The 22,810-nt window shown below is 52.0% G+C and overlaps 1 protein-coding gene across 31 annotated transcripts in view; it reads left to right on the top strand.

Annotated features, from left to right (window-relative positions):
• The window catches only part of PTPRS (protein tyrosine phosphatase receptor type S), a 243,923-nt gene that overhangs the window by 92,238 nt on the left and 128,875 nt on the right, over positions 1-22,810 (top strand). For all 31 annotated transcript variants that reach the window (XM_043535967.1, XM_037885516.2, XM_037885504.2 and 28 more), the window contains exon 2: positions 19,602-19,769. In XM_043535967.1, the coding sequence (XP_043391902.1) occupies positions 19,682-19,769 (88 nt within the window). In that variant the 5' untranslated portion in view covers positions 19,602-19,681. The remainder of the gene's footprint in view (positions 1-19,601; positions 19,770-22,810) is intronic.

Raw genomic sequence — 22,810 nt, 5'->3', positions numbered from 1 at the left:
CCTCGTACAAAGGGGCAAAGCTCCCTGCATGCAGCCCAGTTCCAAACAGCGACTGATCAGAGGGGTCCAGCGTTATGATAACTCTGGAGGGTGGGTGGGTCGACAAACTGGGATTTGGCAACTAAGTGAGGGAGTTTGTGTGACCGTGAGGCATTGCAAACAAGCTGGACCCCCTTCAGGAAAAATTGCCCGCCATGACTGCGGGCTACCAGCTGTTTCTCCCCACCCCCCCATCCCTGCTTCCTCTAGCTAGTAAAAAGGCAGCACTGTCCCCACCTGTGCAGTGGTGGAAGTGACGGACACTAGGGGCTGTGAATGGGATGGAAGGGAGAAGAGTTCAGTTCAGTGCGGGCTGTACTGTGGCCATTCTCCTTGGGGTGAGAGGAGCGTCCCAGTCCAAGGCCGACTCCGAAGCTGGGCTGGGGCTAAGGGCTCTCCAGAGTTCCGAGTCCCCATGGCTGGGTAAAAACGGCAGAGCTGGGGGCGTTGCTCCCCCTTACCCCCGAATCCTCCAAAGCTATGTGGAGCTGCGGCAGCCGAAAGCAGGGCCTGTTCTCAGGGAAAGGGGAACGCTTGCCCAACAGCGGCTGCTGCTGTCGGTAATTAACGTTTGAGGAGTTGCAGATCTTCATTAGGAGAACCATTAGATTAACGAGAGAGCCAAAGCTGAGACTGTGGTGGAAATAAAAATCACGCTGGCGTCCTGCCCTGGCCCGAGAGTCGCGCTGAGGCTCTTCAAGGCTGAGCGGGGCAGAATGGAGGGGGGGGGGGGGGAGAGATGGGGTCAGCTGTGCCTGCACAGCAACGGGCTCGTTAATGGAAGGGAGCCGTGGGGATTACAGCAGGGCGGGGAGGGGGATAATTATTGAGGGGAAGAGGCAACGGAAGTTTGTCATAAATATTCAAAGCGGCCAAACTCCCATCATTCCGCGGCGGCGCCTGGTTGTTAGCGTTGGGAGGAGACCGCTGAGGCTGAGGAAGGTCCTGGACTTGCAGCGTTAAAAGCTTTAAGTGGGCTCCTCGTTGCAGGAGCCACAATCCCTTGCCTCCTAAAAGCATCCCTCTTGTGGGAGCACATTGGTCCCCTTCTCATTTCCCCGCCAGGTTATTCCCTGCCCCTGCTTCAGTCGCTCCCCACGAAACCGAGAGAAGGGCTCCCTTGATACTTTCTGTTATTGAGCCAAGATGGAAGCCAGCTCCGTCCGCCTCTCTCCCAGTGCGAGCTGTGCTTAGCCGTGACGTTAACCTAGCTCCGGGTGGCAGGCACCTTCGCTGGCAGCAGCTGGCTCCAGGGGTCTGCTCAGAGGAGCTGAGCAGAGCGGCTGCGCAGCTTTCTGGGGGTCCGTCAGGCTCCCTAAGGATTGCGTTGCTGCATTCTCCGTCTGGGATGGGCTTCCGAATCGCAGTCGATTCATGGGAGGGGTGGGTTTTCCTGCCTCTAATAATGAATAAGCTGCCATGCCCCAGAGGTGCCACAGTACTGCTGTCCCGCTTGTTTGTGGCCTGCCTCCCCTGCTGAAGAATAAGCATGGCTGAGACCGAAGGTTTGCAGCGATTCGGGTTTGATGTATGTAGAGCAGCAATGATCGGACCCGTCAATTGGGCCTTCCCATGTCAAGGCAGTTCACATGCCTATGTGCAGAGCCACTGAAATCCAGCCATCGTGAGGATCAGCGGGCTGTCAGCATGCTGCATGCCGCTGGGGATGAAAGAAGGGGAAATTTTACACCCACGCCTCCTGAGTAAACCTCTGCATTTTCGAAAAAAGTGCCCCCCTGGAGTCTTTAGTTTCCATGCTGCGTGGAGCGGGCTTCTGTTTTCTGAGAGCCTCTTATGAAAGCCATGGTACCAAACTAAACTGCGTGGGATTTCTTCTTTCTGCCGAACAAAGATAAAGGGCAGGGCCAGGCCTGCTAAGATCACAACGGGGGTGCTTTCAGGGAGTTCAGGTACTCAAGGGAAAGGGGTAGCTTTGTGGTAAGGGCAGCAGATGGCAATGCTGCTCAGTTCCCAGCTCTGCTACACACTTCCTGTGCGGCTGTGGTTGAGTTGCTTAACCTCTTTCTGCCTTAGCTCACCATCTGTAAGCTGGGGGAGGGATTGTGGGGATAAACTTCCCAACGCACTGAGGTGTTGTGAGGGTTGGTTGCAAGGCTTTGGTACTATGGGGATGGGAGGTCACTGCCTGCAGATAAACCCCTGAGCCTGGTGCCTGGTGGGGAAAGCAGAGTCTCCGTGTTCTCTGTATAACTGGAGTGGCAGCATCGGGCACTAGCTTATAATGCCGCGGGATAGAATGTATTTGGGCATGGGGGGTGGCTGGCAGCGGACGGGTCAGGGATACTCCCTGATGATTCAGCGCATTGCGCTTTGCTCTGATTTCTGTCCTGCCTCCTCTTGCGTTCCTCTTCATGCACCCTCAGCCACTGAGCTCATCTCCTCGCTGCGGGTGCTGCAGCAGCGTGGGTGCAGCTATGCTGTTGGCACACCATAGTGTAGACGCTTCTTACAGCACCGGAAGTGTGTCTTCCATCTCTGTAGGGGTAATCCGCCCAGAGCGGCGGTAGCTAGGTCAAACCTAGTGGCATCTACACTGGGGGTTAGGTTGGCAAAGCTGGGCTTCTCAGGGGGTGTGAATTTTTTGACTTAACTTTAAGTTTACACCAGGCCTGTCTGGGGCAAGCTTGTCTTCCCAGTGCGTGGAAGGTGGAAGGTGCTTCACAAGTGCTAATTAATACAGTGCAGTGAGACCTCGCCCGCCATATCCCCAGAACCCGTGTGCCGGTAGAAAACCGTGCACTCTCGTGAAATGGAGGAGAGCGACAATTCTTCTTCTTCTTCGAGTGCTTGCTCATGCCGATTCCATTCGAGGCATGCACCCACCCACGTGTGCGGTCGTCAGAGATTTTTTGCCTTCGCTGTATCTGTAGGGTCAGCTGTGGTGCCCCCTTGAGTGCTGCGCTCGTGCGTTGGTATATCAGGCACCGCCAGCCCTACGCTCTCACAGTTCCTTCTCACCGCCCGTGGTGGTTAGTCGGAGCGCCTTTCCTTGCATAACAAGGGCGAGCAGTGTCGTCCCTTCTGACTTTGAGCCTTAGGGCTGCCTGCGGTTGTTGGGCCACGTGGCCACATGCGCATATGTGGTCAGTCATGCCGGTTGCATCTTCGGCCTCTGCAAGCGTGGCTGGTGTTGGTCTACATCCCCAACAGGCACAACCTAGACTGGGTAGTCAGGGTGCCGGATCACATCCGGTCGTCCCTGGATTGGTAGTTGGACCCTGGGTCAGTGTCGGAGGGAGTTCCCTTCACGGCCCTGGCCCCGTCACTGACCCTGGTCTCTGATGATTCGGACCTGGGGTGGGAGCCCACCTGGGCGAGCTGAGCAGCCAGGGCCCTGGTTGTGGGATGACCTGGCCCTCCACATCAATGTCAGGGAGCTCGGAGCAGTTCACCTGGCCTGCCAGGTTTTCTTGCCTGCCTGAAGGGCAAGGTGGTGCAGATCCTGATGGACAATACCGCTGCGATGTATTACTTCAGCAGGCGGGGCAGAGCCGGGTTGTTGGCCCTTTGCCAAAAAGCTCTCAACCTTTGGCAATTCTGTGTGTGGCATGCCATTCATCTGGTAGCCGCGCACCTGCCCAGAGCCAGGAACGTCTTAGCAGATCTCCTCAGCAGGACCTTCTCGTCTCCCCATGAGTGGTCACTCCATCCGGAAGCGGACAGCATAATCATCCAGAGGTGGGGGACTCCCCAGGTGGACCCGTTCACCTCCAGGCAGAACAGAAAAAGCCACGTGTTGTGTTCTTTCCGAGGCATGGATCAGGGCTCCCTATCAGATGTGTTTCTCACCCCGTGGTCGGGGGCTCTGATGTATGCGTTCCCGCCAGTGCCTTGATTCACAGGATCCTTGTAAAGATGAAGCAAGGCAGGGCGAGAATTACCCTAATAGCCCCTACATGGCCTTGCCAGCACCGGTTTGGCACGTTGCTGAACCTTTTGGTAGCCACCGTGCTGCAGCTGCCCTTCTGGCCAGACCTGCTGTTCCAGAAGCACGTCAGCCTTCTGCACCCAAATCTGGCGGCGCTGCACTTGACATCATGGCTACTGTGTGGCTAAACGCGGCCGAACAGGAATGCTTGACCCGTGTTCAGCAGGTCTTGCTGGGTAGCGGGAAACCCTCCAGCAGAGCGACTTATCTGGCCAAATGGAGAAGGTTCACATGCTGGGCCTCGGAACAGCGTATCCGGGCTGAACTGGCCTCTCTGCAGGAGATCCTGGGTTACCTGCTGCACCTCAAACTCCAAGGCTTGTCCCTGTCATCGATTAAGGTCCTCCTGGCTGCTTCCCACTCTCTGTTTTAAGGCAGTTTGATCTTCGCTCACAACATGACGAACCAGTTTTTGAAAGGTCTAGAGCGTCTTTGCCCACACGTCCCGGATCCCATCCCTCCCTGGGATCTGAATCTCGTAATGTTGAGGCTCATGGGGCCTCCCTTTGAGCCTCTAGCTTCCTGCTCTCTCCTGCTTCTCTCCTGGAAGGTTTTCGTTACTGGTTCCGATAACGTCGGCCTGCAGGATGTCCGAGATCAGGGTGCTTACTTCGGAGCCACCCTATATGGTCTTTTACAAAGATAAGGTCCAGCTGCAACCACACCCGGGGTTTCTGCCCAAGGTTGTTTCCCAGTTTCATACTGGCCAGGACATATACTTACCCGCCTTCTTTACAAAGCCTTGCGAGTCAGATGAGGAGTGCAGGCTACACACCCTGGACGTCAGGAGGGTGCTGGCCTTCTACATAGATAGAACAAAGCCATTCCGTAAATCCACAACACTTGTTTGTTGCAGTGGCAGACAGAATGAAAGGCCGCCCAGTGTCTGCTCAGAGGATTTCATCCTGGGTCACGGCCTTTATCCCCTACTGCTGTGAGCTGGCAAGGGTGCCTCCGCTGGCAATCGTGACGGCACACTCGACTCGGGCACAAGCGTCCGCGGCGGCCTTCCTGGATCAGGTGCTGATCCAAGAGATCTGTAGGGCTGCCACCTGGCCATCTGTCCACACGTTCGCGTTGCACTACGCACTGGCTCAGCAGGCTCGAGATGACGCTGGCTTTGGCAGGGCAGTGCTGCAAGTTGCAAGACTGGGAACTCCGAGCCCACCTCCATGGACACTGCTTGAGAGTCGCCTAGAATGGAATCGACACGCGCAAGCACTCGAAGAAGAAAAGAACGGTTACCTACCTTCTGTAGGTTACCTACAGGTAGGTTACCTACCTGTCGTTCTTGGAGATGTGTTGCTGATGTCCGTTCCCTTTCCCGCCCTCCTGCTCCTCTGTCGGCGTTACCGGCAAGAAGGAGCTGAGAGGACGCTGGGGCTGGCGGTGCCTGATATACCGATGTATGAGTGCGGCACTCAAGGGGGTGCTGCAGTTGGCTCTACGGATACTGCTAAGGCAAAAATCTCCGACCGTGCACGTGGCATGCACACACCTCGAATCGAATGGCCGCGAGCAACGCATCTCGAAGAACAACAGCTATGAAAGGAAGGTAACCGTTTTTTGCCTCCCGCTAGCCCTGGTTGATTTAATTGCAGGGAGCTTCTCCTCTGAGGAGGTGGGACTGTCCGAACTGTCCAATCCGTTCTGAGCTGGGGGAGGGAGGGGCCAGTGAAAGGTTTTCTGAAATCCAGGCTTGGTGCAGAGACCAGGGAGGGATGAGAATAAATGGAGTTTGTGTCCCAAAGCAACCAAAAGCAACTCCCTCTCCTATTGACCCATTGCAGGTCACCTTTAGCACTTGTAGCATAGAGGCCTTTCCCTTTAAGGTGATTGCAGATCCTTGCCCTTCAGTACTTGATGGGGACAAGAAAGTAACATCTCCCCGCAACTCCAGATGGTGCAGGGAGAATAAACGCATTTCTGCAATATGGCGGCTTGTGCATGTCATAAGGAGAGATTTGCCGTTGGCCTTGTTCCTGTTTGGCTGGGTGCCTCTGAAGATGGACAAGTGATGACTAACTGCTCCTCTCTCTAGCTGGGCAGGGGAAGGGGTCTGCATAGGCACTTAAGGTCTGAAAAGCTTCCTGTAATCTTTCTCATTTGCTGCCGAGTCTCCTTTTTATGAGACCGTGCTCTTCCTGCCCTGGTGAAAACAGAAGAGAAAAGCAGTGGTCTCCCCTCTGTACTGGCTCGTTTCACTGCACACCAAACCCATTAAACTGCAGAGCAAATACTGTTCACTTTTAATTCCTCGTGTACTTGATGTGTGTATTATGCTCTGTCTGTCTGTGTGTATCGACACAGCCTTGCAAATTCACCATGAAAATGTAGCCAGCCCATGCTTGCTTCCTCTTTACCATGATGGCTGAGTGGTGGTGATACAAATCTAATGAACTTAGTTGCTCCTTAAAAAAAGAAAATCACTTGCCTACGGCAGGTAGAGTTTTGCAAAGCTGATGTAGTCGTGTATGTGTCCCAGTGCCCTCTCAGCGTTTTCTATCTTAAAAGGTGCTATCAAGGAAGTATTAAAGATCTCAGGGCTTTATTACATATTTTGTTAACCCCCTCTGATGTTGCTATAGTGTGGATATCTGGATTGCTTCGCTTAATAATGAAATGCAGCTACCCCTGGGGTGAGACATGGCAGCTGTTTTAATAGTGCATAGCAAGACTGCCATAGTGAAGAAAATCATATGTAATACAACTGAAAGGGCAAAGTGAATTGAGGCTGTCCGGCGGCAGTTACCTGCATTGGAATACGGCTAGGATGTGGAGATTAACATCCTTAACCCTACTTAATAGGTGGGCGGGCTCTCAGTTTTGCATCTCAGTTTTGCATTTCATGGACGATGAAACGTTCAGCAGAAAGGTGCCTCTCTGCAGCGAGGCGTGCCCCGTCGCTTCTTGCACGGCTTGGAACGTCTTTCATTATGTGCATTACAGCAGTGCCTAGAAGCCCCAGCTAAAATCAGGGCCCCACTATGATAGGCGCCGGACGTATGCATAGGAAAGACTGTATGGTAGCTGGAGCATAAATCGGTAAGTCAGGATGGAGGGAAGAGAGATGAAGTGATTTGCTCGAGTCTCTGAAAGTCAGAGGCAGAGCTGGGAATAAAATTCTGGTCTCCCAGCTCCCAGTCCAGTGCCCTACGTACTTGACTGCGCTGCCTTCCGCTGACCTAGCCGGAGCCCTGCTTAGCTTTTAAATTCAGAATGGATCACAAGGGGTGCGGGGGTGTGTGGGGTGTGTGTGAGAGATGTTTTCTCTCCTCCTCATTTAATCTCCCCCCGGCCAGTGGTCTGAGACACGGGATTCCTGCCAGGGCAAGAGAGGGATTTGTCCATCCTTCAGGAGGCTCGGAACCAAATCCTCTTTATGGAATTAAACCCCGTGGCAGAAGCTGCGTGCATGGTCTGGAAGGAGCGTGGCGGGTAGGGAAGAAATTGAGGGGGCCGAAGGAGGAGAGGTTGAGGAGAGGGTGTGGTTGCTGGCACCTGGTGAGAGCAGGGCAGAGGATAATGGGTGTAATTCCCAGACCAGCCCGCAGCCTGGAGGGGTCAGATTGCGTTTGAAGCTCCACGTGTCACAAAGGGTGACACCAGGGCAGAGGATTGAGGGGCGGGCAGGGGGTGCAGCTTCCACTCAGAGAACTGTCAACGGCGCCTTGTGTCTGCATCAGGACAGGGCTGGGGGAGGTGCTGGCTGCAGGTGCCTGACCGACACAGGCAAGGGATGGGGGTGCCAGGATCCCTGGCTGGCTGGGAGGGATAAAAGTGATGCAGGGGAATTATCAACCTGCAGGGAAGCTTGGGAGGGCCAGGGGGGAGGCTCCCAAATGGCTGGTGCGGAGCTGTGCCCAGTTCAATGAAACTCCATGCAGGAGCAGCACTGACTGCTGCCCTGCTTAGCTCCTTTGTTTGTTCGTTGGTCACCTGTTGACAACCCACATGGTGATGGACAAGGCCTAAGTGCAAAGCCCAGAGAGCCTGCAATGTGGGACGCAGACCTGGAAGGACCAGACTCTCTCACCCTTTCCACCCCAACCCAGCCCCCTCTTACTCCTGCAACCTTTGCTGTGGGCTCTGCAGAGACAGCGGGCCTTGATGTGGGATTTGACTGGTGTGGAGTGAGGGTTAGCTCTGTTTGGGCTCCTCCCCCCCTCCCCCCCCCCCAATGCAGTGACTGTAGCAGTCAGGGTTCCCATCCCCCTCCATCCACATGGAAGCCAAGCCATCTGTGGAGATGTATTTGGTGCTGTTGATTTCAGCACCCAGCACTTGGGTTCCCCATGGCTGGACTTGATCACTCCATCCCCACCAGCATCGTTGTCCCTCACTGGGCCGGGAAGGGAGGACAGAGAAAGGCAGCTTCTTGGGACCCTCAGAGTGTTAAGGGCAGAGCCAAATTCTGCTCTCTTTCCCCAGTGTCAATTCAGAGTAACTCCATCATCGTTTGTGGGGTAGCTCAGAGCAGGATCTTGTCTGTAGAGTTTGCAGAGGTTCTCTGGTTTCAGAGTAACAGCCGTGTTAGTCTGTATTCGCAAAAAGAAAAGGAGGACTTGTGGCACCTTAGAGACTAACCAATTTATTTGAGCATGAGCTTTCGTGAGCTACAGCTCACTTCATCGGATGCATGCTGTGGAAATCGCACAAGACGTTTTATACACAGACACCATGAAACAATGCCTCCTCCCACCCCACTCTCCTGCTGGTAATAGCTTATCTAAAGTGATCATCAAGTTGGGCCATTTCCAGCACAAATCCAGGTTTTCTCACCCTCCGCCCTCCCACAAACAAACTCACTCTCTTGCTGGTAATAGCCCATCCAAAGTGACCACTGTCTTCACAATGCATATGATAATCAATGTGGGCCATTTCCTGCAGAAATCCAGGTTCTCTCACCCCCCTCCAAAAACCACACACACAAACTCACTCTCCTGCTGGTAATAGCCTATCCAAAGTGTAGGGAGAGTGGTCACTTTGGATAGGCTATTACCAGCAGGAGAGTGGGGTGGGAGGAGGCATTGTTTCATGGTGTCTGTGTATAAAACGTCTTGTGCGATTTCCACAGCATGCATCCGATGAAGTGAGCTGTAGCTCACGAAAGCTCATGCTCAAATAAATTGGTTAGTCTCTAAGGTGCCACAAGTCCTCCTTTTCTTCTTTCAGAGGTTCTCTGTGCTGCTGGGTTTTGTTTTTTTTTTGCACCATGGCTTGCTGTGCCTGCAGCTTTGTCTAGGCTAGGATAAAAGGTGTGATGTTAGCACACGTGTGATAACGTCACATGTTTTGAATCCTAGTGTAGACAAGGCCAGAGATCTTTTTACGGATCTCCTTTCCTCTCAGTGTTCATGCTTCTTGGGGGCATTCCCTTTCCTTCCATTTAATCAGGGCCAGTGGCTTTTGCTTAGGTCTCCTCCTGGAAATATAGGCGTGTTCCCTCCCTCCGGCCACTCCGGCGTGGCCAACAAACAAGCAGACGTCTCTCTCTGTTGATGGAGCTCTATTCATCGGAACACGGCTTCCAGTTAAGAGCTCCAAGGAGCCCTAGCTCAAATGAAGATAACAAAGGGAGGCCATCGATCGGCCAGCATGTGTCATGAGACGATTGTTCTCGCGAGAGGGGCTAGTGACATCCTAAACCAGTGCAGAGTCCTGAGCTGGAATTGAGAAAGCACCCGAATGCCCCTAATTAACTCCGTTGTTTGCTTTTACTTGTTTTGCATGGATGTAGGGCAGGTGAGAGAAGCTGCCTTGGCAGGCCTGGAGAGGCTGTCTGTGGTACAGCAGTAGCTGCACAAGCAGCCCAGTTCTGCCTGCCAGCCTGTCACAGCCCCACCTTGGAGTGAAGGGTCTCTAGGGAGCGGGAGGAGAGTTGGTCTCTGGGTACTCGGTGCTTGGCCCGTCTGCTGGGGCCGGCTTGGGTGATATGGACGCTTTGACCAAGACTTTTCAGTCATTGCTACTGATTTTTGGGGCGCCCCACAGAGGGGCAGGAGCTCAGCACTTCCTGAAAATCAGACTCCTTGAAGGCCTCTCACGTGGAGCACCCCAAAACCACTAGTCACCCTGGAAAGGTCACCTGGAAGTGGGGCGATGCCCATTTCATGCCGAACGACTGTCCGATCATGAAAGCTTTGCCACCTCCAGCCTGAGCTAGATTCAAACCAATGACCTAGCGCATGGGCTCTCAGCTAGGAGGTCGCAAAACGTGTCGGAGGAGCACAGCTGCTCTTCCCGTGTTGCTAAGTGGGAGGGGAATCCCAGCTTGGTCCTGGCTAGATGGAAGGGGAGTTCTGGAGGAAAGTGCCCTAATATGGAAGAGATTAACAGTCACCAACCTAGAGGACTTGGATGCTGTAGTATGTATCTACTATACAGAACTGTCTAGAAGATAGCCAGTAAAGGAACAAGGGGCCTATGACCAGACCCCTGAGCCATCCAGCCTATCCTCCAACCCAGTGTGTTCTTCGCCGAAGTCGTAAGGTAGCACACTAATACGTGAACAGTATTGAAAGCTTGGCCTGCCGGCAGTCACAAATCATTAATTCTTCATGGCTCATCTGTCCATCAGAAAATATTTTATATACGAGCTTATTTTGATTTGTGCTTCAAACAGGCACACTAAGCATATGCAGTCTCTTTCTAGAGAGCCGGCGTAACACTCCTCCCTTGCTTTAGGTTTCATTTGAGGGGGCTGTCGGGAGAAGTGCTTTCCCTTTGCAGGGCTCTGGGAATCAGGAAGGTTATTGCCAATTTTTTCTCCTTTGGGGCACTTGATACCAAGAGTTTGTGGCTCTGCTGATCATTGCGGCTAAATTCTCTGAGGTAAAAACGGCATGGCTAGGAGGGAGAGTGTGTTGATCTTAGCACCAGAGGATCCCAGTCTGTGAACTCTGGGGAACTCCTAAAGAGTGATCAAAGGACACAGCCCATAGCAGCCTTCTCCCTGTAACTTAGCATGCTGGCCTGCAATGCTGGTGAACTTGGCTACTAGCAATTTCTAGACTCTTATGAAGGATGCTGCATACATGCAATTACCATGGACAGGTGCATTTATTGTGGATTAAAAATGGATCTATAGCTGTCTTTAGATTTGTGTTGCACCTGTTGCATGCTCTAGGCCTGTTCCACACATGCTTTGGGCAGAAGAAACAGATTTTATTTTAAATAATTTGTTCATTGTCCTCAGTTGTTTGAATGCATCACGTACACTAGTGCCTTGCACGAGACTGGGATCCCGCAGGACCCACGGTCATAATAGTGGGACCGGGACGGGAGGGGGATTAAAAACAATCCCATGCAGGGCTCTCATGTAAACCAATCCCAGCCCCCAAACTGTTTACGAGTATTAATTTGGTATCTGCTATCCACACAGTAGTTGGTGAAATCCCCTGGTGCAGTATGCATGCTCTTCAACTGGATGAAGGTAGCTTCCCTCCATCCCTCCACTAGTTTCAATTGTGATTATGCATTCTTCTGTGAAACATGCGCGTTTATACCGGCGTATTTACACAAGTATGCAGAACGGTGGTGTTTCTGCACAGTGAATAAGGTACGTGGGGGAATGGCTGCTGTTGTATCTGGCTATATTCTCGGGGAAGCTCGCACGTACCCTGTTGGTTGTTTTTTTGCAGTATTCCTTCAGTTCTGTCTGCTCTGTTTCTCCTTTGGGGGCTTTGGCTGATGCGCTGGGCTGATGACACTGTGAGGTAATGATGATGGATGGTTATTTACATAGCGCCATGGGTATGTGCATGGCAGGCTTCAAGAGACGGCTCGAGCTGTGCCCCACAGAGCACCCAGGCAGAGGATCTAATGATGCTCAGCTTTTAAAAACAAAAACAAAAAAACAGAACCTGAAAAAGAAATGCGAGGTATTAACCTGGAGCCGAAGCAAATGTTAGCTCTGATGCTGTCAGCTGCTGGGTGCTGATCTGGAGTGATTTGCTGGTAAATGCTGAAGGGTTGTGAAGGAGGGATGGGGAAGGGAGGGAGGGAGGGAGGTTCTGGGCCTGATTCTCCGTTACCCATTATCCTGCACCGTGTGCAATTACACCTGCTACTTGTGCTTTGCACCCACTTCGCACTGGTATGAATGACCATACAGGGTGCAGGGCAGTGGAGAATCAGGGCCTTTGTATTCTAGACAAAAGACTGCAACTCCAGCCTTTTCTGTTAGAGACAGAGCTCGGCTCTCCCTGGAGAATGGGATTCTGGGGGCGCTCATTGTTCAGAGGCTGCATAATGGAGCGGCTGGAGAGCCCCTCTTTCAGGAGTGGGACGTGGTGATGGAGGCTTGTCTTTAAAGCCTTTGCTTTGTTCAGCCCCTGAGGCTCTGCCCCTTTTTCCGGGATCCCAGAGGAGAGATCTGCAGTTGTACTACACGCATGATTTCAGGGTGTCTGTGTCTTTGTTGTAACACCTGGGGTCACTTGGGGCGTCTCCACTGCAGCTGGGAGCAAGCCTGGGTAGACGGCCTTGCATCAGGGGCTCGAGGTAGCGGGCTAGGAGTGGCAGTGTGGAGGTCCCGGCTCTCAAGCCTAGGCAGTTGGGCGGGCTCTGAGCTTTGTCCCAAGCCGGAGCGTCCACACCGCTATTTTCAGCGTGCTGGCGCGAGCCTGTCTACCTAGACGGAGAGTCTTGCTCCCAGCTGCAATGCTGACCTGCCCTTCTGGGGTCTCCCTGCCTTTGTGCGTCCAGCCACCTAGGAGCTAGGAGTTGCTGGTGTCTGCGTGTTTTAAAGGACAGGTGCAGTCCAGCCTGGTGAGTTGAACCCGTTCCTGCCCTTTGTTGTGGGCTCCTGATCCCTCGGATCTGCGAATCCCCTTTGGCCACAGCTGCCATTTCCTCTGCCCCCTGTCCATGCTATGCTGCACCCGCTAAACACTTATTGGACACAACAAATTCATCACTGCTTGTCAGAGCTGTCGCTGTTGGAAAAAGGGGGTGGGGGTGGGGAATTCATTTCTCCTGATGACTGAAACACAATTCAGATCCTGCCTGCCTGCCTGCCTGCCTCCCGCCCCCACGCCATCTCTATGGTTTAACCCTTTGTATGCCAGAATGCCTTTTTGCAGCTGTTGGAGAACGAACTGCCCCTCACCCAAAATGGATTCACCCATTCCCCACTCCCTTGGAGCCTATCACTCAGAGCTGGGTTTACAAGTGCATGAAGAGATCGGGGGGGTGGGTCAGAGAGGAGAGAGATCCAAGGTTGTCGCACTCTGACTCAGTTTCCCTATGGAGGGTAACGACGCTCGGGTTCTTTTTTGTGAATCTTTTTTTTAGATCTAAGGATGAGAAGCACCTATATTAGAGCCTAGCATTAGGCAGAATAGCCCAGTGGATAGGGCATTGGACTGGGCCTCAGGAGACCTGGATTCTAATCCTGGCTCTGCCGCTGGCTGGCTGACCTTGGGCAACTCATTTTCCCCTCGCTGTGCCTCAGTTTCCCCATTTGTAAAATGGGTATAATGACATTAATTTGCTTGGTAAATCACGTTGCAATCTAAAGATGAAACGCACTAGTTAAGAGCTAGATGATATTTACCATCTAATAAGGGTCTTGACTGAATGACCCAGGGCTATATCCACCATGGCAGAGGCGCTGAAACCTGTATCCTACATTCTCAAAAGGGGCTAGTGATTTTGAGTGCCTCAATTTCTTGGGTGCCTTTAAAAAGGCCTAATTTTCAGAAACTGCCGATAACCTGCCATATGAAAATCAAGGCCCCTGCCCTCACTCAGTACAGTGTCTCAAGTTGGGCAGTCAAAACAATTAGTTACTTTTGAAAATTTAGGCTGGTTAGTGCTTTTTGGTAGCACACAAGGCTTTGGCACTTCCCCTTTATTAAAATGTGTATGATAACCCTTTGTCTCTGAGGAACCTAGGTCCCAGATGGGGTCGTGTTGCCGGCCACACGGAGAAGGAAGCTGTGCACATCTGCGCTGGGGAAAAAGTTTCCCGCCTCAGGACTTTGATGCTGAGATTAAACTGGCCTGGAAAGCAGAACCATCTTCTGTTACCCAGAATGGGCCAGTTAGCTTGATTCAGGCTAATTCGGAGCAGGGAGGTTTGGGAACACCCCTATTGTAAGGAGGGGAATGGGGTGTGTAAATTAATGCTGTCAGTGCACGGTAGGGGGAGTGGGGGTCTCTGGTGCTTTTGCTCATTCTTTAAAAAAAAAAAGGGGGGGGGCGGGGACTGTAGCATGGACAGTCAATGCTGCATGGAGAACCCTGGATATTAACACCTAGTTACAGAATTGCAAGCTGGCCTCGAACATGATGCTGGAGTCTCCTTGCCGGGCCCTGCCTCTAGGAACGCCAGGAGAAGTCACCTACTGAGATCCATTCGGTCCCAGGGCTCTGCCGGAACTGTCAGCAGGGCTGACTGGGGGTGGTTGGTTGAGCTGTCCAAGCGGGCAGCTGCCCACATCACACAAACCTCTCCCTCAGGTCTCTGTTAAGGTGGTTGGTTGGGCAGATCAACGAGAGCTGACTCATAATGAAGCAGCGAGCTAGAGGTGCATGCTTGTTTGTTTAGATGTCAGATTTCTTTTTTTGGAGAGGAGATGGCAGACTGGTTGGTGATTGATTGTGCTTTAAAAGCTTTTTTTTTTAAACACACTCATTGGGGCAGGAAATGAGGTGACCCATTGACCTTTATTAATGTGCAGTACAAACTGAACTGGCAACTCAGAGAATGCATTAGCATGTGGAATACAGCCTCTTCTCTGTAAGGTTCCTGTGGTAATAGACTGACGTGGCTTGGTGGGGTGCAAGGGAATCGTCCCACCGCACTCTATGAGCAGATGAGATGCCAAAGCTAATCATGGATGATGAGAGCTGGGTGAAAGTTTTTTAAATGATTTTGCATGGGCAAATTGTCTTTTTTTTTTTTTTTTTTTTTATGCTTCACCAAAAAAAAATCAACCCCCCAAACTAATCCAAATTGTAAATCTAAAACGTCATTGAAATTATTATTGAACTTTTGGGTTTGATTTTTTAAAAATTTCAGCAATTTTTTTCCCCAAAAACCATAAAAAGGGGGTTCTTTCAGATCCTTCAAAATAAAAACCACTTTGAATTTTTTCCACCAAATTAGGTGGTGGGGGGGTGGGGGGGAAGGTTGTGGTGGTTTTTTGCATTTCAGGGAGGAAATGGGGAGGAGAAGCTGTATCTTGTGTGGCAGCTTTTCACCTGTTAAGAGGCTCAACGAGAAGTCCAGATCCCAGGCTCGTAGTCCTACCCATGCTGGATTCAGGACCATTCAAGCAATGGCTGTTTAAACAGGAACCTGGATTTGTGCTGGAAATGGCCCACCTTGATTATCATACACATTGTAAGGAGAGTGAAAACCTTTTGTAGTGATAAACACCCATTTTTTCATGGTCTGTGTGTATAAAAACATCTGTATTTTCCAGATGAAGTGAGCTGTAGCTCACGAAAGCTTATGCTCAAATAAATTGGTTAGTCTCTAAGGTGCCACAAGTACTCCTTTTCTTTCTGTTTAAACACAGTTGTTGCTAGCAGGATTGGGGAGAGGTTCCCTCACGAAGTAGCACAGATTTTCGTTCTCTTTGGGAATCACACTGGCTAAGATGTTCTCTGGATAAACCCCCACTCTTACTGGAGGTCTTAATGGAGTTAGATGTCCAGCTCCCATTAAGATGGGAGTCAAATATTCAGAAGGACCTAAGTGATCTAGCCTAAGATCCTCTGACTTTCAATGAAACTTAAGCTCCTAAATCACATAGGTGCTTTTGAAAATTTTACCCTGGGTGCCTAGCTCCTGTAGACCTCTGAATAGTCCCTTGTCTCTCTTGTGAGAGAAGCCGGGCTATAGGGCTACTCGCAGCAAAGCGCTTCCTGTTTTATTATTCTTTAAAAGCTGACCATGTGCATGGCTCCGTACGAGCCACCGAAGAGCTTGCAGCTGGAGAATGGGAGAGGATCAGATGCACTAGGAAGCCCCAGAGACTGTAAGAATTCATCTAGTTTCTGAAACACGGCTGTATCTAGCTCAATCCTGACCCCAGCTCTTCACTTAGCTGCATCCTCTAATAAGGATGGAGGCCCGTAGGCCCTGTCTGTGCCGCAGAAGATCCTGCGTCAGGGAGCCCGGTAAGACTTCTTGCGCTGTTTTACTGCCCTGAGAACAGCTGCCGTTGCGCTCACTTGTACAGTGCCAATAGCTTGCTGGGGCATCGGGGCAGGTGTCTCCTCATCATGCCTGTCTGTAAAGGGCTTACGGTCTAGGCAGACCGTGTACAGACACAGGAAGGGAGACCAGAAGTGATGAAATCCGTGTGATTTGAGCATACATCAAGGTAATTGGCACCCACCCTTAACCATGCTGGAGAATGGGAGAGGCTTGCCGGGCTGTAGCCGGGTCTCCCAGCGATGTGTATTCTGCAGCGTATATAGGAATGCTGCTGTGAATACAAATAACACAAATGATTATTATAAGGGTCAGCCGGTCTTCATGTTTCAGGGTGTCAGCTATCACCTGCTAGAGGCCAGGAAGAAATTTCCTTCCAGGAAGCTAAATACGCTTAGGTGCCTTCTGGGGGACTTATGCCTTTCCCCAAGAATCCAACAGGCAGACTAGGTGAACCATTGGTCTGTTCTGGGGTGACAGTCATGGGGTAGGTGAGAGAATTAAGGGCTAAGGGGACTTCTGGTGGATGCATATGTGACTCCGTCCATATCCAGTGCTTTCTTGCCACCATTCAAGCGATACTAAGACAATGGAGCAGCCTCCTCTCTTCTCCTTCCCTCCCTGCCTTCTCCCCCATCGCTCCCTCATTTACGCAGCAGAGCCAGGTGGGAGCCCGTCTTGCCATCCCTGCAATCCCGAGGCTGGCGAGTCCAGGGGGAGACAGCCAGGTGACGTACCTGCTCTGAAGGATGAATTTCTGGATTGAGGTTGACATGTCCTAATATCTCTGCCAGTGCTTTCAGTCTCCATCAAGGGCTTTGGGAAGCACATTAGCACCGGAGCAGAAGTGTCACCCTCTGGCATCTCTTTTTCTCTCTGCCAGAAGACGGTGCAGTTGCCCCTTTCACCAGACCTTTTCTATCCCAACCATTTATGCAGCGTAAAAGCCCTGGTGGAATGGGGTGGGGAGTGGTGGTGTCAGTTCAGATCCAGCGGAATGTTCCACATGACTTGTCCGCGTTAATCGGTGCTTTTTGGGGGGCGGCAAGGGGGGTATCATTGCCTCTTTCCTGCTCGGAGAGCTCAGAGCCAAAGCAGGTCGCTGGCAACGCATTTAGAAAGCAGTGGAGACACAGAGACATTTAACGACGTTTATTGTGACCACAAGGGGATTTCGTTTAGATAAATAGGTGCTGACCTCCTTGGTGCTCTGGGTGCAGGCTGAACAAGCCGTGGTTTGAAATGTTGAAGTGCCTAAAAACATCATAGTGAGGAGGATTTCCTCCCACCAATGGGACTCAGAAGCCACTCGTTTGCGGGTAGCAGGAAAATAATCCCAGCTGTAACCAACTTGATTCAGTTTCCTTTGTGCTGTGTTTATCGCACAGTCCTCCTTTAATTAACAGTTGCCATCACAATGATTCCTGATGCCCTTGGACCCTGCCTTCCTCTGTTAAAATAAAAACAACACCCCATTGTTCTTAGTCACAGTCTGTTGGTAGCCTCCGTGCGCTTTTCTAACGGTGTCTCGAACAAGCGTTTCAGGATCGCCCGGCTTGCAGAACCCTGCTTTCCTGTGCTACCCGCACATGTTTTTAAATAGCTGGCCATGAGCTGTTAAACAGCTAGCCTCGCATCCCACATGCATCAGGCGGCTTAGAATCCGTGAAGTACAAGTCCAAAGCTGCTGGCTGAGAGGATGCTGCTTGGGGATGAATATTACAAGCTGTAATATCTAAGGGCCTTTCTTATTTATCCTGGGTTCTTTCCCCTTAGTGCTGCAAAGCAGCTGTCTTGATAAGTTATTAGGACAGAGAAAGATCAAGACGCTCATTCAGATTGCATCTCCGGATGGCTTCCTGCTCCGATACGTATCGGAGGGTCTAGGCAGCCTCTCCTGCCCCCTTAGCCCATCCTATTAAAATGTGTCCCATGTTGCTTTTTTCAAAAGGCAGCAAATCCCGATTTTTGTATTTAATGTAAGTAACATACAGCAGATAAGAACCTACCTAGATCTAAGGGGATCCCCCAGAGACAGAGAATGCTTCCCCATTATTCTAGTGTCTCGTGTCGGTTTATCGCCTGATCATTGGGGTGTCTCTGTCAACATCGATGGTATGAGGTGGTCAGTGCTCTTCGTTCTGTCGCCCTTTTCAGCCTTTCTGGGGCAAAGTCTGCCGTTCCTGCTGGCAAAAGTGTTCAGGGCAATTGAGACGGGGGCCAGAGTCACTACTGAGAAGATGACCCTTGGGTGCTACTCAGGCAGCTCAAAGGGGTGGGGATCTGTCTCCCTGGAACTCCCTGCTGCTTTAAAGCTGGAGGAGGTGACTCCTGCTTCCCAGACTCTCCCAGCTCCACTGGAGGGCAGAGAGGTGGGACGGCGGTGCAGAGCTGCTCTACACCAGGCCTTCACTGGCTCGCTAGCTCTACGTCCTGCCGGGGCACTCGGGGGGGTGGGGGGGGGAATAAAAAACATTTCGTGCTTCTATCACACTCGTCTTGATCAAAGCACGTTATAAATGTGACTCCTCCCAAGCCCTGTGAGCTGGGAAAGGATCATTACTGACAGAGGGGGGAGCCCCTTGCCCCAAGCACGCAGAGGGTAGCTGGTGTCGGGGCTGGGATTAGAACTCACGGGAGGTGGTCAGAGTACTCAAGTTTAAGGCCAGAAGGGACCATCCACTAGTGTGACCTGACTGTCACAGGCCGCTCAACATCACCAAGCCCGACAGTGGGAATTAGATCAAAGTATTACAGCCCTCAGGAGTCTAAACTATTGTCTGCACTGAAGTCGCACCGGTGACTCTGCGGCACCTCGGCTTGTGCACATCCGGGCGATTGCTTTGCTGCGCCCAGAGCTTGGCTGAGCAGGGAGCAAAGCCCTCCCCCAGACACAGATATCTTCAGGGGGCACACAGGAAACGTCCCCCCCCATCCCCAGCTCGTCTCTTTTGGTGGATTTTTTGTTCCCCCTCCCCTGTTTTTTCCATTCGCTCCAGTGCGTGGAAAATCTCTCTTTCAGAGGATTTCTGTGCCCATCAGGTCAGATCACTTCACACCTCGTCGCCCAGCCCGTGCGGCTGTTCCAGGGGAGGGAGAGAGATTGGGGGAGGGAGCGCATGGTGGTGACGGTTAAACTGTAAACACAGGCTCTGCCGAGGTCTCCTGCCCATTCTTCTCTTCCTTGGCATGATCCCTTTTGAGTGTGCAAGTGGCTTGTCGTTATCTGCCAAAGCCATAAACCTGGGGCAGGCCAGCTTGATGATGGAGTCAGCTTCAGGGCCATTTTAGTCCTCTGATGTTTCCACATGGGACTGTTGTCTTCCTGTGTACAGCTCCCCCCCCGGTCCGATGTGTTTTCAGTTCCCTCTCCCCCTTGGATAACAGCTGCCCCCCACGCTCTTGTCTGACTGTCTGCCGGTTCCTTTTGTCTCTCTGCAGGTGCTGACGTCCCTTTGGAGGCTCTGTGAGTTTCGCTGAACTGGGGCCTTCCTGGCTGGGTTGGGAGGTCATTGCCAAGAATGAGGATCCTTTGCAGCCCGGGAATGTCTTCGCTGGTCCCGCTCGTGAACCTCCTCTCCTTGCTTCTGACTGGCTGCGTGTCTGAAAGTAAGTGACCTCCCACCCCTTAGCTTCTTGGCTTTTACCTGGCATCTCCGCCACTTGCGTCCCTTTGCGGAGGAATAGCAGCTCAGTCCTTGGAGAAGGGATACTGGCCTGATGGAGCGTCTCTTTTTAAAGGGCCGGTTAGCACATTCCCTCCCCAACCCCTTAATAAATGTTGAGTGTGAATTTGGTGCAGGGGAAGGGTTTGGTGCTTCGAAGGCCTCTGCTTATCTCCAACCCAGGCATCTCAAGCTTCCCATGTGCTCCCCAGCTATTGTTCCCAACCCTGCCTTCAAGGGATCTTGTATGGAGAAGTGGGAGGGGCAGCACAGTCTCTGTTGCCCATTTTGGTCTCCGCAGAGACTGCCAAATTGGCATGGGGATGCCTAGCGCTGTGGGACTTTTACTGATGTCACCCCTTGCTTGCTGGGAATGGGACTGAGACCCGGCAAACTCATTTCACATGGTCCTGTCCAGTTCTCCCCTTCCCATCTGTCGGACGCTAACCACCCTTGGCCTACTGCTCACCAGAGTTGGATTCAAACCAGCAGCTGAAGCACGAGTTGTCTGTTCCCCGTCTCGTGAGCCAACTGGTCCCAGTTTAACGCTGTTTATATCTTCTCTGCCTTGCAAGTACTGCTGTAAAAACCTCAGTGACTTGAATGTAATGTTCCTTCAGCACGAAGGCCAATCGCTTGGGGATCAGTGGAATCGGCTGATTGAATTATGACTTTCTTCTCCCCCAGCAAAGCTTCTCGAAGCTGGCGAAAGAGCCATTCTGGTCAGCACAGCTCTCGACAGCTTTGCACGTAATCGCTTTGTTATCGGGGTTTATTAAGAGGATGTGTTTGGGGATTAAATGGGGAAGGAGACCCTTTGTCGCTGGGATTTTTTTGGTTTTGTTTGATAGCGCTCTGTCTTCTCTGCGGAAGATGTGGCAGGTGTTTGCCATTCCCTAGCATAGCACTCATTTTTGTACAAGTTCCGTTTAGCCCATGTGTGTGGGAGGATTGTACGTGTATGGGAAGTTATGGTACTTCCTCATTTACTAAGAGAGGGAAGGGAATTGATCTCCAAGAGGTTCAGAGCTGGCTCATTTCCCTGGTGTGAATCTCAGCATTTCTAATGTACTGTTCTACGTACATGCGTGTGTATTGTCATCATGGTGGCAGTGTGGCCTAGTGGCTAAAATGGGGCTGAGAACGTGGAGGCAGGACTCCTGGGTTCTGTTGTTGCCACCGACTCATGGTGTGACCCTGCACGAGTCACTTGGGCCCCTGTTATGAAGCGTGCGTACAGTTTTGCATGCACAAAAACCCAGTGTATGTTCGTGCCCAAGGGTTTGCATGCGTATGCATCTTGGCCTGCACACAGCCCTGACTTGTGTATGTCCCGAGCAGCTAGGAGAATTGGGCCCCATAATTTTTTTTTTTTTAAAGATGTGTGCATCTGAATGGAGCGCTCACAATCCCTATTGATGCCTGTTGGAGCTTTGGGGGCCCAGCACTTCTGAATAGCAGGCCCATAAACCTTAACCTCCTTGCAGTCTTGGTTTTCCCTGTCTATATCATGGGAGGGGGAATCTATGTACCTAACTCCAGTGGGGTGGGGCTTAGTTACGGGACATTTGTGAAGTGGTTTGAGATCCCCCAAGGCTGCTACACAACTGCTCAGTATCTTTGCTGTGTTGGAGAGAAACCAGGCTGTGCTTTAGGAAGTGCAGCTGTTTGGGAAAGACAGATTGTGGCTGACGGTACCTGTTGCATGGCCCAAGCTGTGCCGGTGACTGGCATCACTAAACACCTTGTTGCTGGCTGCCAGGAAGCTGCCTGGCTTTTCTTCACGGTAACTCTGCAGTATCCTCCAGCCCCAGACAATAAAAGCTGTGTGTGTGCGTGCATGTGTGTGTGGCCCCCTCAGGTCCATGACAATAAAGCTGTGTGTGTATGTGTTATATCTTGCTTTCTCTGGGTTTATTTGGTCCCTGTGTGAAGATTTACCTCCCGGCCCTTCGCACATCTCCAGTACAAGACCTAAAAAGACCCAGCCTGTTTTGCCCTGACCTGCAGGCTGCTGTTTGTCATGGGCAGATGAGTGAGGGTGAGATGATTAGGGGGTTCCTCCCACTCTGTCCGGCCGGCTCCTATCCTGTGCTGGGAGTAGGTGGGCAGGGTTTCCCTTCTATCCTGCAGGGTTCTCCCTCGACTCAGGGGATGGGGATGCTAAGAGGATGGGGAGCAGAATTTCTCTTTGTCCCTATCCTGCAGAATTGTATCCCCTTGGCAGAAGAGCATTGAAATGTCAAAGGGCAATGAATGTTTCTCTTCCTCTGTATTTCAGGGTAGCTTGTGGTCTGACAGGCAGGGCTGTGTGTGTGTGGCTGTGGCTGCAAGGGATTCTCTCCCAATCTATTCCTAGGGGTCTGATGCTGCTGGAGACCTCGTTGGGCTGTACCTGTGAATAAACGAACAGTGATAATGAGTTGGTTTGGGCACTGGTGCACCTTGGTCCCTCCTGTTCTCCACCTGCAGCACATGCTAGTCAAGTCTCCTGTGGGCTGGAGTACTGGGCTTTGATTTTGGTCACTGGGTTTGGGTGGTGCTGGTGGCCTGTGATGTGGAGATCAGACCAGATCCTTCAGGCCTTAACATCTATGACACCCCCCCCCCCCCCCCATGCACTCCAAGAGCCGTTGATATGGAAGAGATGGCTGGGGGCCACCTGGGGTGTCCCAGCCTCCACCAGCCCGGTCTGTAGCGCTGGAGCCAGTCTGTGCCACTTGCCGGGGAGGTATCTCAACAGCAAACAGCTTTGCCTGTCACAACCGTTGAGGCAGCGTGAGGAGCTGCCACTCTGTTCTGACAATGTCGTCTCCCGTTGTGTGGCCTTGGGTTCTCTCGCGTAATCCCTTGGCCGGCTTCCATTTGGCTGGTGCTCACCACAGCACTGACCTGTTTTCCTGTCCTCATTCCCCATGGGACACCACGGCTTTGCAGCCACCAAGGCTGTGTCAACCAGGTAGTGGTTTCGTCCCTTGCCTGTTA

This window comes from Chelonia mydas, chromosome 25 (assembly GCF_015237465.2).
Source record: "Chelonia mydas isolate rCheMyd1 chromosome 25, rCheMyd1.pri.v2, whole genome shotgun sequence".
Lineage (NCBI taxonomy): Eukaryota > Metazoa > Chordata > Testudines > Cheloniidae > Chelonia > Chelonia mydas.
The sequence above is the reverse complement of the archived record's forward strand: the minus strand, read 5'-3'. Positions and strand labels throughout refer to the sequence as shown.